Source organism: Syngnathoides biaculeatus, chromosome 12, assembly GCF_019802595.1.
Source record: "Syngnathoides biaculeatus isolate LvHL_M chromosome 12, ASM1980259v1, whole genome shotgun sequence".
Taxonomy (NCBI): domain Eukaryota; kingdom Metazoa; phylum Chordata; class Actinopteri; order Syngnathiformes; family Syngnathidae; genus Syngnathoides; species Syngnathoides biaculeatus.
Window position 1 is genome coordinate 29,109,051 of NC_084651.1, and position 17,256 is coordinate 29,126,306.

General features: G+C 42.6%; 2 protein-coding genes across 4 annotated transcripts in view; one reads left to right on the plus strand and one right to left on the minus strand.

The window, feature by feature from the left end:
* The first annotated feature begins 1,892 nt into the window (after window positions 1-1,892).
* chchd1 (coiled-coil-helix-coiled-coil-helix domain containing 1) lies at window positions 1,893-16,744 on the plus strand. Its single transcript, XM_061836761.1, has 3 exons — window positions 1,893-2,173; window positions 6,057-6,175; window positions 16,588-16,744. Exons 1-3 carry the CDS (start codon window positions 2,035-2,037, stop codon window positions 16,693-16,695), a joined length of 366 nt encoding a protein of 121 aa, XP_061692745.1. The 5' UTR covers window positions 1,893-2,034; the 3' UTR covers window positions 16,696-16,744.
* The window catches only part of ddx51 (DEAD (Asp-Glu-Ala-Asp) box polypeptide 51), a 116,013-nt gene continuing 104,956 nt past the window's right edge, over window positions 6,200-17,256 (minus strand). Inside the window, exon 16 of one of the 3 annotated variants that reach the window (XM_061836751.1) lies at window positions 6,200-6,620. In XM_061836751.1, the coding sequence (XP_061692735.1) occupies window positions 6,462-6,620 (159 nt within the window). In that variant the 3' untranslated portion in view covers window positions 6,200-6,461. Of the gene's footprint in view, window positions 6,624-8,970; window positions 9,692-17,256 lie in introns of those variants that run through there. The other 2 variants (XM_061836750.1, XM_061836752.1) reach the window with 2 other exon arrangements.

Here is a 17,256-nt window from a genome sequence, read left to right on the forward strand (position 1 = left end):
TGAGCTCCTCCACTTGGGGCAGGATTTAATCCCCAACCTGGAGAGGGCACGCAATCCTTTTCTGACTGAGGACAATGGTCTCAGATTTGGAGGTACTGATTCTCATCGCAGCCGTTTCACACTTCTCCAGTGAGCGTTGGAGATCATGGCTTGATGAAGCCAACAGAACCATTTCATCTGCAAAGAGTAGAGATACAATGCTGAGAACACTAAACCGTACACCCTCTACATCTCAGTTGTGCCTAGAAATTTGGTCCATAAAAGTTATGAACAAAATCGGTGACAAAGGACAGCCTTGGCAATGTCCAACTCTCACTACAAACGAGTATGACTTTTTGCTGACAATGCGGACGAAACTCTAATACCAGTTATACAGGGACTGAATAGCCCATACCAGGGGTTCAATACCCCAAACTCCCGAAGAACCCCCACAAGACTCACTGAGGGACATGGTCGAATGCCTTCTCCAAGTCCACAAAACACACGTAGACTGGTTGAACAAACTCCTATGCCAAGGGTGTAGAGCTGGCCCACTGTTCCATGGCCAGGTTGAAAAACACATTGCTCCTCCTGAATCTAAGATTCGATTTCCCGATGGACCATCCTCTCCAGGACCCATGAATAGACCTTAGCAGGGAAGCTGAGGAGTGTGATCCCACTAAAATTGGAACACACCCTCTGCCCCCGCACTTCTTAAAAAAGGGGACCACCACCCCACTCTGCCCATCCAGAGGCACTGTCCTCGATGTCCAGAGGTGTGTCAACCAGAACGGCCCCACAACTTCTAGAGCTTCAAGCAACTCTGGGTGAATTTCAAACAAGAAGCTAATTAAAAAGAATTGTAATGAATAATAGTAGAAGGATTACTACTAGGACAAGAAACCCCCCCCCCCTTTTTTTTCACAAAAAAGAGGATTTGATCAAGGAATTTGAATTGCATTAATTTAATGTAATTTATTTTAAGTAATGTATTTTAACCTTATTTTGTTTTATGAAAATGAAAGGGGCAGCACGGTGGATCAGCTGGTAAAGCATTGCCCTTACAGTTCTGAGGTCCCAGGTGCAATCCCGAACCCGCCTTTGTGGAGTTTGCATGGGTTTCCTCCGGGCACTCCAGTATCCTCCCACATCCCAAAAAACATGTAATATTAATTGGACACTGTAATTGACCCTAAGTGTGATTGTGAGTGCGGCTGTTTGTCTCCATGTGCCCTGCGATTGGCTGGCAACCAGTTCAGCGTGTACCCCGCCTCCTGCCTGTTGACAGCTGGGGTAGGCTCCAGCTCTCCCAACAACCCTCCTGAGGTGAAGTAGCGAAGAAAATGGATGGATGGATGGATGAAAATGAAAGGGGGCGGCACGGTGTACCACTGGTTAGGACATCCCCCTCACAGTGGATGGATGACCGAGGATTTTTGTCTCCATGTGCCCTGCGATTGGCTGGCAACCAGTTCAGGGTGTTCCTCGCTTCCTGCCCGCTGACAGCTGGGATAGACTCCAGCACTCCCCGCGACCATCGTGAGGATAAGCAGCTAAGAAAATTGATGGATGGATGAAAATGAAAGGGGGTGGCACGGTGTACCACTGGTTAGGACATATGCCTCACAGTAGATGGAGGACCCAGGTTCAAATCCCAGTCTTGGCTGTGTGGAGTTAACATGTTCTCCCCGTGGCTGGGTCACTTTTTAGCGGGGACTCCGGTTTCCTACCACATCCCAAAAAACATGCGTGGTGGGTTGATTGTCCGGAAGTGTGAAAATGGATATGTTTTTTACGTCCAAATGGATAAATGGATGCAAAATGGAGTTTGGATCGTAAGAAGCGCACTAACAATTCCAGGTCAATAGGTGGCGGTAATGTATTTGACAGTTTGCAATCCGCCACTGAACACGAAGATGACGAAAACATGTTAAACAAAAGAAGAAGAAAAGACGCGACGAAACGAAAGCAAAGGGGAGTACGGTTACCCAAGGAATAGCATAGACAAGAAAGTATTCCCGGTAGAACCTGATAAGAGGGTAATTCTCAAGTGAAATGGCACTACTGGGTGGAATTTTGTTTCAGGAGAAGGTCAGCAGGTTGCTCTGCAAACAGAATGGAAAACCTGTACTCAAACCCAACAAACCTCTTGTCCTGAGAGATGCGGTGACCATCCGTAAACCTAAGAAAGGAGGTAAACCCAAGAATGATCGCTCGAATGACTATAGTTAAGATTAGCAATCTCACTCAAGTAAAGTACTGTCTTGTGATACGAGTTTAACTCGTCAAAGCCTACCCCCAAAGCCTGACATTTTTCATAATGTAATTTTTCTAAAGCAAAAATAGTGAATTATTGTTTAATGTTACATTAAAAACAATAATAATAGCATTGACTAGATGATGAATATTTGGATTCTAATCACTTCATTGAGCTGCTTTCTGGGGTGTGCGACTTGGCCACCGGGCGGCAGACTAATATATAATAAAGTCAAACGGACAATCCAATTCATCAAAGAGGCACAAAAGTGTAAACTTGACAAGCCACAGTGTTTTTTTTTTTTTTTTAAAGCTTGCTTAATTTGAATACATAAAAACAAAATCAAAATGATGATGGATTGAAATGGGACTGTGAAAAGTCTGTGGTCAGCCAAATTTGCCAGATTTTCCTCATGTAGAAATAATTTATGTAAATCATGTAAATTTGAAAAAAAAAAAAAAAAAAAACAAATCTCGAGGTGTGGTGGAGTGCCACCTTTACCTTGACCTCTACCTTTGCTCTATGTCGCATCTCAATGTATTCCTTTTGCCTCTCCTTAGTCCTCTCTTCCTGTATGGGGTTCCACCACCAAGTCTCCTTCGTCCTTTCCTATAGAAAGACACCCCAAGTACTCTCCTGCCTGTCTCTCTGGTCACCTTGGCTGTAGTAGTTCAGTCTTCTGGGAGTTCCTCCTGTCCATCGAGAGCCAGTCTCTCCTCTTTCTGAAAGACCGGACAGCATTCTTCCTTTCTCAGCTTCCACCACATGGTTCTCTGCTCTACCTTTGTCTTCTTAATCTTCTTCCCCACCACCAGAGTCATCCTACACACCACCATCCGATGCTGTTGAGCTACACTCTCCCCTACCACTACTTTAGAGTCTGTAAACTTCAGATTACATCGTCTGCACAAAATATAATCCACCTGCGTGCTTCTACCTCCACTCTTGTAAGTCACTCTATGTTCCTGCCTCTTCTGGAAAAATGTGTTCTCTAATGCCATTTCAATCCTTTTTGCAAAGTCCACCACCATCTGTCCCTCAAAAGTTCCTTTCCTGGATACCATACTTGCTCATCACTTCTTCATCCTCCGTTTCCTTCACCAACACGACCATTACGATCTGCACCAATCGTAACTCTCTCTGTCTGGGACGCTCAGAACTGCTTCATCGAGTTCTTTCCAGAATTTCTCTTTCAACTTTAGGTCACGTCCCATCTGTGCGACATAACCGCTAATCACATTATAAATAAAATAATTATCATAAATTTCACTCAATCTGATACTCTTTTAACCTCCAAGACATTGTTGGCCAGGGGTTCCTTCAAAATAACTCCTACTCCTCCATGTTTTTTTTAATTTAATTTTTTAATTACAATATATTTATTTGATTTTTCATATATAATTTTACAAAAACAACACAATGACAGTAAAACAAAAAAAAAAACCCACCGTATGCACAGACAGTGTTTAAAAAAAAAAAAAAACACAAATCACAAATAATTCACTTTTTTTTCCAAAAAACTCTTCTAAGGGTCTCCATATGTCTTTAAATTCCTGAGCTCTTCCTCTCATAATATACGTGAGTCTTTCCAGTGCAACACAAGATGCCATTTCCAACATCCATACTTTTATTGGATGAACGTCCACTTTTTTCCCAAAATAATGCAATTGTTCTCCTGGCCTGCAGGAGAACAAAATCTATAAGTGTGGCCTTCTTTTTATTAACAGCAAAATCCTTGGGATATATACCTAAGATACACAGTGTTGCGCAATGAGGAACCTGAATTCCAACTATTATAGAAATTGTCTGAACTATAGATTTCCAATCATCTTTGAATTTCCAACAATCCCATAAACAATGATATAAAGTACCCTTGTCATTAGACCACTTATTACACGTGTCTGGAATGTCAGGCGTCCATTGATGAAGTTTAAGTCATCATCGATTTGTATTGTAATAGCCTCATTCTAGTATTTATTGTTTGTTTTTGTGCTTTAAGGCATACATGTTCCCAATCATTTCAATATTTCCTTTAACATCTAGTTTCCATGCCTCCAATCTATTTTTACTTGATTCTGTATCATGTGAGACTAGAGATTTATAGAACATAGACATTTGCTTACATCCATGCAAACCTGACTGGACAATTTCTTCTAAACTGGACAAAGGGGGTTCATAGATTATGTTTTTGATTTGTGGTGACATAAAGTGTTTTAACTGCAGATATTTGAAAAAATGCTTATTCGTAATAGAACATTTTTGACATATTTGACTCCTACTCCATGGTTAAATAATTTAAACCCTCCTCCTAAACATTTACATAAACAAAATTTATTCAATATTTTATACTTTTTTTAACAGATAAACTGAAAAGTGGAGCGTGCAATATTATTTGGCCCCTTTACTTTCAGTGCAGCAAACTCAATCCAGAAGTTCAGTGAAGATCTCTGAATGATCCAATGTTGACTGATGATGATAAATAGAATCCTCCCGTGTGTAATAAAGTCTCCATATACTAAATGCACCTGCTCTGTGATAGTCTCGGGGTTCTGTTTAAAGTGCAGAGAGCACCATGAAGAACAAGGAACACACCAGGCAGGTCCGAGATACTGTTGTGGAGAAGTTTTTTGGGGGGAAAAAAGATTTCCCAAGCTTTAACCATTTCAAGGAGCACTGTGCACGCAATTATATTGAAATGGAAGGAGTATCAGACCACTGCAAATCTAGAAAGACCCAGCCCTCCCTCTAAACTTTCACCTAAAACAAGGAGAAGACTGATCAGAGATGCAGCCAAGAGGCCCATGATAACTCCAGATGAACTGCACAGATCTACAGCTGACGTGGGAAAGTCTGTCCATAGGACAACAATCAGTCGTACGCTGCACAAATCTGGCCTTTATGGAAGAGTGGCAAGATGAAAGGTATTTCTCAAAGATATCCATAAAAAGTCTCGTTCAAAGTTTGCCACAAGCCACCTGGGAGACACGCCAAACATGTGGAAGAAGGTTCTTTGGTCAGATGAAACCAAAATCGAACTTTTTGGCCATAATGCAAAATGATAAGTTTGGCGTAAAAGCAACACAGCTCATCAACCTGAACACACCATCTCCACTGTCAAACATGGTGGTGGCAGCCTCATGGTTTGGGCCTGCTTTTCTTCAGCAAGTACAGGGAAGATGAATGAAGCCAAATACCAGGACCATTCTGGAAGAAAACCTTTTGCTATCTGCAAAAGACCTGTGACTGGAAGGAGATTTATCTTCCACCAGAACAATGATCCAAAATATAAAGCCAAATCTACAATGGAATCGTTCACAATAATTATATCTAGGTTTTAGAATGGCTAAGTCAAAGTCCAGACATGAATCCAATCGAGAATCTGTGGGCAGAGCTGAAGACTGTTGTTCACAAACGCTCTCCATCCAACCTCACTGAGCTTGAGCTGTTTTGCAAGAAAGAATGGGCAAGAATTTCAGTCTCTTGATGTGCAAAACTGATAGAGACATACCCCAAGCAACCTACAGCTGTAATTGTAGCAAAAGGTGGCGCTACAAAATATTAATGCAAGGGGGCCGAATAATATTGTACGTCACACTTTTCAGGTTTTTATTTGTTAAGAGTTTAAAATGCCCAATAAATTTTGTTCCACATCACGATTGTGTCCCTCTTGTTGTTGATTCTTGACCAAAAAATTACATTTTGTATCTTTTATGTTTGAAGCCTGAAATGTGGCAAAAGGTTTAGACGTTCAAGTGGGCCGATTACTTTCACAAGGCACTGTAGATCAGACAGCTGAACAGTTATTGTCATTTCCTTACAGAGGCCACATGTATCACAGAGTTGTCAGTCATGATGGCCTGTTGGAAGCAGAACAACTTTGTGGACAGCCTGTGCTCCAAAGAGATGGCTGATTTCTACACCTGTGTTGGAGAGGCTCAGGTATATTTTCATCCACAAAACAGTTGCTACACATTACAGTGGAACCTATTTTTACAAAAAAATATAAGTTTATGCAAATTTTTCAGGCAAATATTGCTTTAGTTCATGAACAATGATTTTTGCAAACAGTCACAGCATCCACATGGAATGTATTTTCTCTCACACAGCAAAAACACCATTCCCTTCGACCTTCAGGTATTTTCATTGGGAAGCATATTTTTTTGTGTTTGTAAATAAGCTCTGAGTATGGGTCCCAAGAAAGTAAAAAGTACAAGTTATTGTGCCATTAGGAAGCCCTGTAAAGTATATTGCAGTTCTTGCAGGATTTGATGGGTTTGTGCTTGTGTGGCTGCCAGTTTCTTGACAAGGTGTTTGTAGTCTGCTTTGCAGTATCAGGGACGGAATTCCACGAAAACCACGGAAATCCAGCGCGCCAATTTATCCCCTGCTGATTAATGAAACAGCAAAGCAATTTTATTTACAATACATAGCACATATTATACATAAGGTAACTCAATGTGAGTTACATAATTAAAGCTGATAAACATTTTAAAAAAGAGGGGGAGAAAATACAATTTCAACAGTGTACAGTGCAAGTAAGTATCATTTAATAGTCAATGCTTTAAAAAGCATGATGGAAGAAGTTTTTAACCTGGATTTATAAACATTCGCACTTGCGGCAGACTTCACCTCTGTTAGCAACCTATTCCATTTTGTATGCAGCATAATATTGTTTGTTTAGGACTGTGCTCCACTATTTGGCCTGAGTCTTTCGATCTCAGAGCTCTATGGGGTTAATATTCAATTAGCACATCATGAGTTCAGGACCTAAACCAGTACGATTTATTAACCTGTAGCAGAACTTTAAAATTATTATAAAGATGACTGGTAGACAGTGTAAAACCATTAGAATTGGAGGAACCAACCACTTGGTTTTTCAGCATTCTGGACCAACTGCACCTGCTGAATACTCTTTTTGGGGAGTGCAGTCAGAACACTATTATAATAGGCAAATCTGCTTGATATAAAAGCATGTATGAGCTTCTCTTGGTCTGCTTGGGACATGCAAGCCTTCACTCTGGAAATGTTTGTATTTCTTGAGCACTTTTGACTTTCTACCATAATGGGTCATCCACCAGTTCTCCCTGGAATTAACTGGGAGCAAAGCCCAAAAATATGGGACATCTTAATGGGAGGACAAAGCACCACCAGATTATCAATGAATCTGGGTGGTCTGCGTTGCAGGGTGCCTCACCCCCGAGTAAGTGCCTGTTGTCAGTCGTCGCACAGGGCAAGAAAAAGACAATGTCAATGTGAAACAATGACATCAGACGTGAAAATAGATTTGAGCACTTTTACAAGACCCTGGTCACGAATGCTCTCCATCATCACCACCACAAAAAGGTATCAGGGTTCATACGCGGCCCTAAAATTCCCTAAAAACCTCTAAATTTAGGGGCTCCTAAAAGTCCTTAAAAATCCGCGAAAACCGGTCAAGCCCCTAAAAAGGCCTTAAATTAAAAAAAATCAAAGGGAGGACCTCTACCGCCAAAATTCTCCCTAAAAAAAAATAATAATAATAAATAAATCTTTTATTTAAAAAAAAAAAAAATTGCGATCTGTCTGGCACCCAAAACAGCCGGAAATTGTCAATGGAACGTGTTGGCAACTTGTCGCCATCTTGTCGATATTACATTGCTTGTTTCCGTGAGTAGGCATTTCACTTCGTCTTTGTTACGACGTAGCGTAGTTCTTTCATCGATCCAACTTGTATCATGGGGAAGTGCATTTTTCAATATGCTTGGCTTGAAAGTAAGGAGTTCGGGAGCTGGGTTCGTCGAGATCCAAAAGATCGGCACATGTTTTACTGCCATCTGTGCAAGCAAAGTTACCAGCTTGAAAAGATGGACGTCAAAGCGCTGGAGTCGCACCGGAAAAACAGGAGACACGCTGATTTGGCAAAGACTCCCTCATCTACCGTTGGTATGAATCTGTTTCTAAAATATCAAGATAGTGAAGCATCAACTTCAGGCAGTGGTACTAGCTGTGCATGCGCACCTAGAGTTGTCTAGTCATCGACTTCAACCAGCCGGAAGTCAGGCTTTATGAACGTAGTTCAATACACGAAGACGGATTCGTTAAAGGCAGAAATCGTGTGGACTTTAAAAGTGATCTGCAGCCATTACAGTTACAAATCTTGTGAAAATAATTCGAAAGTGTTTGCAGTCATGTTCCCAGACAGTGACATTGCTAAAAACTACCACTGTGGGGAAAGGAAGACTTCATACCTGGCTACATTTGACATCGCTGCCCACTTTTCATCTCTACTGCCTCAAAGCCAAAAAAGCCAGAAAAGAGTCTGATATATCAACGCTTATTGAGAAGGCTGACAGGCTGTGGGAGGAGGCAGAAGAAAAGAGGAATCTGAGGTTTATCACCAAGGCCAATGCACTCAGAGGCAGAGCAAAGGACAAGAGAGCCACTTTGGCACCTCTGCAGCAACAAATAGAAGAGGCGCTGGGTAGGCTCAAGGAGCTAGAGTAGGGGTGCTGTAACAGATATCAGTAGAAGACATTTGTGTATATAGTTGCAATTGTCGTTAGAATCTGTTTTTCTGTAGACTGTTATGTGAAGACATTGACAATTGTCATATCAATGAGAACTACCACAAGGGGTGACAGGTGATCACTGTCACAGGTACTGAGGTTCTGGAACATTTGAGGAACCAGGAACGGTTGATGGCACCATTGGGTGAGTCTTTTTTCCTTACTCTTGATTTCCCACGATGACCCTAAATTTTTCGTGTCGGCCCTAAATTTTTTCTGTGTCGGCCCTAAATTTTTAGTGTCAGCCCCTAAGAATGCCCCGAAAAAGCCCTTAAATTTTTTTGGTCAGACTGAGTATGAACCCTGTATGGAGGGAGTATTTTAACTGAAAAACCCTGAGGAACGTTTTTTTTTGTATTAATATTATCTTTTTTTTTTAATAGGAAAAAAATGGTTGTTATTAATGTAGAATGCAGCCAAAAAGGTAAACTATAGTTACATCACATGCATGGGCCCTTGGCCACTAATGTGTGTCATTCCAGCAGAAATCCCAACACAGTGTACCCTGGAGGTAATGACCAAAACAACTCCTAACACGACTTGTCAGAAATGGAAAAGTGTTTATCTAACAACTTGGGCAGTAAATGAGAAACTGATATTTTCTACTAATGTTGCATTGGCTAATTTCTCCTGTGTTAGCTTTACAGGAACAGATTTTAAGATGTGAGGTCTCCACAAAAGATAGTGTCATGATATCCATCTGCAAACTGCCCCACTGCTCCTATGCAGCGATTATGTGGTGGTGGTGTGTTGGTCAAAAGTTTTATGACACACTGATAAATGCAGCAGGAACGTGAACACTGGTATCACCGCTCTTATCTGTGACTGTGTTTCCATCCAAAGCAGAGTATATACAATTGGCTGCATCCATCTTTGGACCTCCCCTTGGGTTCTCCTGAAGGTGAAGGTCCTGTTGGAAAGATTGAGATCCGACATACATTGATGCAAATGGCATCCCAACGGCGTACCAGATGAGTATAAGTTGGTTAACGAGATTGCTGCAGGATGGGAATCCATCTTATCAATAACTCTGAAGAAAAACTTTGACAGAATCAACTACATACATTACAATGTACAGAAACTGGGTAATTATACGGAAGCAGGCTTTATTGCCATGAGGGAACAACCAGCTGCAACCTCACTCATGACGTTCCAGCACCGCATAGCGGTCGACATGCTCCTGGCCGAGAAGGGTGGCGACTGCTCAATGTTTGGTGACCAGTGTTGTTTATTCCAAATATCACAGCACCTAATGGGTCACGCACAAGGGCCATTCAAGGCCTCTGCACCCTGAACCACAAGATGAAAGAGCTCTCTGGTGTAAACACATCAGCCAGGTCTGAGTGGTGGGGAAAAAAAAAAAAAAAAAAAGTTTGGCAAATCTAAAAATTTGGTGTTCTCTGTCCTAGTTTCTATCGCTGTTTGCAGCTATTCTTGCATTGTGTGGATGTTGTTGTATTCCCTGCATAAAGGCATCACTTAAACAACTTATAACCACTGCTCTTGCGCCAACAAATTCAAAATTGGCAGAAATATATCCACTATTGGCACAACAGGGTAATGATAGTGATATTGTTGATGACGTTATGACTTCTCTTCCAGACCTGTTCTCTGATCCAGAAGATTACAAGTAATTAGTGCTATATTTTCTTCAGAGTGTAACTATGTAGAATAAAGCTGAAAGGGTGATCTATTAGATTATGTGAGAATTTGAGCAAATGTAGGATAAGCGGGAGGATAATGTAGAAATAATTGTAAATACAATTAACTGCTTCTGACTGCAATGAAGAAATGCTTTGCTCTGCTCCAATTCAGTTACTGCTCTGCCTGCAATGAAGAATGCTTTGCTCTGCTCTAGAAAACATGGTACAAATGTAGGATAAACGGGGGGGAAATGTAGGAATAATTGTGGTCATAATTATCATACATCTGCTTCCAATAAATAAATGCTTTGCTCTCCTCTAGATAACGTGGCAGCCTCCTAGCAGGAGATCGCAAGAACAAAAATGTCTAATTTTCAGAACTGTTAGAACTTCTGCCTATTAAAGAAATGATGACCACACATGCACACGCACATGAACAAACATGTACACTTTGTTTCCAACTGTTTTGCTTGCCGTCTCCTTTTTGTGACATCCATGTAAATAAGAGGCGTCTTAAAACTAAATAAATAGAAGTGCTGAGTAGAGGATTATCAGAGAGTGCAGTGGTGAATTGTATGAGACAGTTCATCTCCTCTCTCCGTACGAGACTTGAACTGGTGTCTTTGCTTCCTTTTTTGTCCTGTTTAATGAATGTCTGATTGGTGAACCTGACATTTGGGAAATGGAAGGGTATCTCTGCTAAAGTTTCAGCCCCCGCAACCTCACCTAGAAAAGCGGTAGATGGATAGATGGATGTTTTTAACATACACAACGGAGACTTTTCTGCTGGAGGCGGTGTAAATGTAGATTTGAAATGGGGAATTGTTTTTTGGTGTGTGTGTGTGTGTGTGTGTGTGTGTGATACCAGTATGTTAAAATATGTCAACAGTACAGTATTTATACTTTTCATACTTGAGACAATAATTACAACAGTACAAGTGTCTAGTTAAACAACAATAACATTTTTATTGCAATAAGGAATTAATATTCTTCACCCAGAGAATCTTCTGCTGGACGTGCTTATTAGGTTTATGCAACATAGGACATTTAAAGTATGATATTCAAAGAATGAAGACAAGAGGAACTTTTGCTTGTGAGACAAATGTACAGGATGTCTACAGTTACAATCTCCCGTTCTGGTTACATCTCTATGAATCCTCCTTTTTATTTCCTTTGGGCAGCCACAATGTAACAAACAAAGCAAAACTAATAAACAAAGCCTTACGGAACCGTGACAAACAAAAAAGCAACCGGGAGTCGATAAACAAAGCAACTGTGACAAACAAAGCAAACTTGGGTGCCAGTTAATGAGGTCCGGGATTGTGTGGCTCATCATCTTTATTCCTCTGTAGTTTCCACAGTTCTGAACATCACCTTTGTTCTTAAAAATGGGTACAAGCACACTTTTCCTCCATTCTTCTGGCATCTTCTCTCCCACTAGTATTCTATTGAATAAGTTGGTCAAAAAATTCACAGCCACCTCGCCAAATTGCTTCCGTACCTCCACTGTTTGTCATCGGGACCAACCGTCTTTCCATTTTTCATTCTATTATCACAGTGCTGTTCACCATTTTGAGACATTAGTAGAGTGGTTTCATTAACTAACTGTTCACTTACATCCACATAGACTTCAAGATGGTGAATTTTTGTTTCCAGGATTGACATCCTCTGCAGCAATCTGTAATAGTAGAAAGTGGAAAAGGGAGGCACCTTGATGGCCGGTTTTGTTCCTAACATCGGGCTGGCGATGTATCCGTCGCTCCAGCTGCCGGTCCAGGGGCTTCTTTTTGTGATTTTTATTTTTCAGTTGTTATTGGAATGCTATCTTCTAATAAATAGAGTTTGGGTGTCTCGCTGGTGGATTTTAGAAGCTGGCTAGCACTACTCTGGCCCATTAGCTCGCTCGGCTCGTCGGTTACAAGAGTGTCCTGAGTCCACATTCGAGGTTTTCTCGTGGATTCAGCATTTGCTTGTGGGTGACACTATGATGAAAATTTGGGATTTGGTCTCCCATGGGCTCTTTGCCGCCCCCGCGTCCTTTTACCGGCGGAGCAACAGTTATGGCCCGTGGATTAATGCAGAAAAGTATAAAGTTGAGTGTGAGAAAGTTAGAGTGCTCCAAGTTTCTGAAAAAAAAGTGCAAAAATAAGCATGGCATTTGAAATGAGGCTACGTCAACAAAATTTAATTTTATGAACAAGTGTCGAATACGGACAAGGGTTGGTGGTATTCCCATTTTTAAGTCAATATTGCAGTGCGAAGAAATAGGGTAAGTAAAGAAGAAGAAAGAAATAAAGAAATAGGAACATAGGGTGACCCACAAGAGCGGAGGCAGAAGCCCGCAGGTGGATTACATTTTGTGCAGACAATGTAATCTCAAGGAGGTGACTGACTGTAAAGTAGTGGTACGGGAGAGAGTAGCTGAGGAGTTTTTGACCAACTTATTCAACAGAATACTAGTGGGCAAAAAGATGCCTGAAGAATGGGGGAAAAGTGTTGTAGTTCCCATTTTTAAGAACAAAGGTGATGTTCAGAACTGTGGAAACTACAGAGGAATAAAGATGATGAGCCACACAATGAAGTTATGGGAAAGAGTAGTGGAGGCTAGACTCAGCACAGAAGTATCTGTGACGAACAGTATTGTTTCATGCCTTGAAAGAGTACCAGAGATTTATTTGCCTTAAGGATGCTCGTGGAAAAGTACAGAGACGGTCAGAAGGAGCTTTGTGTCTTTGTGGATCGAGAGAAAACCTATGACAGAGTACCAAGAGAGGAACGATGGTACTGCATGTGGAAGTCTGGTGTGGCGGAGAAATATGTTAGAATGGAACAAGACATGTATGAGGGATGCAGAACAGTGGTGAGGTGTGCCGTACGTGTAACAGAAGAATTTAAGGTGGAAGTGGGACTGCATCAGGGATCAGGTCTGAGCCCCTTCCTGGTTGCAGTAGTAATGGGTAGGATGACAGATGAATTTAGACTTTTATCCCCTTGGACCATGATGTTTGCAGATGATATCGTGATATGCAGTGAAAGCAAGTAGAGGAACAATTAGAAAGATGCATGCACTGGATAGGAGAGGAATGGAGATGAGCTCAAATAAAACAGAATATATGTCCGTGAATGAAAGGGGGTAGGCGGGGTGTGAGGCTCCCGTGAGAAGAGATAGCGAGGGTGGACAACTTTAAATAGTTGGGGTCAACAATCCATAGCAATGGTGAGTGTGGTCCAACTGGTCCAAGCAGGTTGGAACAGCTGGCAGAAGGTGTCTGGTGTGTTATATGACAGAAGAGTCTCTGTTAGGATGAAGGGCAAAGTTCATAAAACAGTGGTGAGACCAGCCATGATGTACAGATTAGAGACGGTGGCACTGAACAGACAACAGGAAGCAGAGCTGGATGTGGCGGAAATTAAGATGTTGAGGTTCTTTCTAGGAGTGAGCGGGATGGATAGGATTAGAGATGAGCTCATTGGAGGGACAGCCAAAGTTGGGTGTTTTGGAGACAAGGTTCGAGAGAGCAGACTTCGATGGTTTGGACATGTCCAGAAGTGAGAGAGTGAGTATTTTGATTTAAGGATGGAGCTGCCAGGCAAAAGAGCGAGAGGAAGACCATTGAAGGATGTTGTGAGGGAAGACATGAGGGCAGTGGGTGTTAGAGAGGAAGATGCAGGAGATACACTGAGATGGGAAAAGATATGTTGTGGTGTCCCCGTACGTGTAGTGCGTTTGTATGTCTGGGGCTTCACACCCCTGGTAGTCACGCATGGCAAAAAGGTCCTAGGTGAGGGAGCTGAAAAAGTACGACTCCCAACCCGTATGATGAAAACAAATGGATCTAGGTTTCCCTTGCCTGGACACGGGCTTCCGGGGCCCCCGTCTGGAGCCAGGAGGTGGGGCTCGGAGACGAACGCCTGGTGGCTGGGCCTGCACCCATGTGGCTTGGCTGGGCACAGTTTGAAAGGGTAACATAGGTCCCCCTTCCCATGGGCACACCACCTGTGAGAGCAGTAGGATGTGATGTGAGCTCGGCGGTAGCCAAAGGCGGAGTCCTTGGCGATCTGATCCCCTGGTTCAGAAACTAGCTCTAGCTCTCCATGGCACTGCTTTGGCAGGGAAGGAGCCTGAGCTTGTGCATAAGGTCGAGAAGTTCCGACTAGCTGTAGTCAGACTCGCATCTACGCTCCGCTTGGGCACTGGTACCAGTCCTCTTGCGAGGGGTTGGACTCCACTCTGAAGTTGCTTAAGGTAAGAGGCACGTGAGGGTATACGTATTCCTGTTCTTTCTGCCTATGCATCAAACAGCAGTTCAAAGTGCCCACAGATTTTGGAGTCCTTAGATGGAGTGCTGGAGAGTGTTCCCTCTGGGGACTCCCGCATCATTTTTCTGGGGGACTTCAATGCCCAGGTTGGCAATGATAGTGAGACCTGGAAGGGCGTGACTGGGAAGAATGGCCCCCCGATCAGAACCTGAGTGGCATTTTGTGTCTTCTGTGCTCATTATGGCTTGTCCGTGACGAACACCATGTTTTGGCATAAGGGTGTCCACATGTGCACTTGTTACCAGGACTTCCTAGGTCACAGTTCAATGATCAACTTTGTGGTCGTGTCATTGGACTTGCGACCGCATGTCATGAACACTCAGGTGAAGAGAGCTGTCAACTGATCACCACCTAGTGGTGAGTTGGCTCCGATGGTGGGGGAAGATGCCGGTCCGATATGGCAGTCCCAACCCTATTGTGAGGATCTGAAGGGAATGGCTGGCAGAGGAATTTCAACTTCCACCTCCAAAAGAACTTTGGTCATGTTCTGGGAGAGGCGGGGGACATTTCAGTCCCAGGGGACAATATTCTGCGCCTCCATTTCCGAGGCAGCCGACCGGAGCTCTGGCCGTAAATTGGTGGACAGCAACAGTGAGGGATGCTGTCAAGCTGAAGGAGTCCTATTGGGCATATCTGGCATGTGGGACTCCTGAGGCAGCAGATAGGCAAAGGCTGGACAAGCGGAATGCAGCTTTGGTGGTCACTGAGTAAAAACCTGCCCATGGGAGGAGTATGGTGTTGCCATGGAGAACAACTGCAAGACTGCTTTGAGAAAATTCTGCTCCACTGTCTGGCATCTCAGTAGGGGGAAGCAGTGCACCGTCAACACTGTGTATAATGAGGATGTGGCACCGCTGACCTTAATTTGGGATGTTGTGAGCCGACCTCCTCAATTCCACCGATACACCTTCCCATGAAGAAACAGAGTCTGTGTTCTCCGAGGCAGGCTCTCCTGTCTCTAGGGTTGAGGACACAGAGGTGGTTAAAAAGCTCCTTGGTGGCAGAGCTCCGGGAGTGGATGAGATTCGCCCGGAGTTCCTAAGGTTCTGGATGTTGCATGAGGAAAGAATGGTGCGGGAGATCGACAGGTGGATTGGTGCAGCCTCTGCTACACAGAGGACGCGGCCTGTTAACCAGTGTGTGCTGTCAATCATGGAAATGTTGTACAGTGGTAGCTCTACTTATAAAAGTCTCTACTTTTATAACCCTAACGAAAGATTCAGGTTACGAAAACCCTCCCTTGAAAATTTTTGTTCCAATTCCAGTACATTCTGCATTACATCATGAACATCCCATCTTGCTTCCACAGCATGTCATCCTCTGTGCCATCCATGGCTTTTGTGAGGAAACATTTTGAATCCCAAGAGTTTGGGTTCCGCAACGCAGACTCTCACTCTCCATTTGGCTCCAATCTGTGGCAGCTTCCACTATGGTGTGTAATGGCTATCAAAACAACATGAGCTCAAGCCACGTGGAAACAAGCGAAATGGGCACATTTGGAAAAAAAAACAAGCATTTCAATTGTGTGCGCCCTCCTGCTTTTTAAAAATGTTCCCCTTACGCTCGTACTACTTTGCTTTCTTTCTTTTATTCTAAAAGCTTTTGACATGAAGTTTGTACTTCACTGATCTCGTTTTTTTTTTTCCAAAAAATATTTTTACTCTGTCTCCAGCACATGGTGCCACCATTTTATTGGAAATAAATACAATATTTATGGACATGCCTGTGACTGGGGTTGTTACACATTCCTGTGAAAGTAAAACTGTTTTGGCACAATTCTGACATACAAAGCTTTGGCATTAGGCAATCATTTATTTTCTTTCTTTCTTTCTTTCTTTGGTAGGCTTCAATGAAAAAGGCAGGAGAAACCAGTCTTCAAGGAGGACGCCTGCAACCACAACCAACCAATCTCCTGCTGAAGAGATATCCCAATCTACGTTTTGAGATCTAGGAACATTAATTTTGTTTTAAACTTTATAAATGTACAAAATCAAAATCCACATTGCAGTCTTTTCTCATTTTAAGGTGTCAGTGGAATTCGCTATCTGCCTGTTTAGTCAAGAAGCTACTCTACAACTCTTCAGGTTCAAGAAGCTACTCTGTTACGTTATATAATGCTAGGGCATTGACAATTAATGACACACCATCCAGCCATTCATTTTCAGAACTCCTTATCCTCATTAGGGTGCTGGAGCCTATCCGAGCTATTTTCGGGTGAGAAGTGGGATACACCCTGAACTGGATGCCAGCCAATCACATATGACCAAATGTTATTTACATTTTTTTTTTTGTTTTGTTGGCAATATGTTTCTTCTATCTTTTCACACTTCTTTTATTCTTTTTCTTTCGGCTTGTCCCGTTAGGGGTCGCCACAGCGTGTCATCTTTTTCCATCTAAGCCTATCTCGTGCATCCTCTTCTCTAACATTCACTGTCCTCATGTCCTCCCTCACAATATCCATCCACCTTTTCTTTGGTCTTCCTCTTGTTCTTTTGCCTTTGCCATCCTCAGC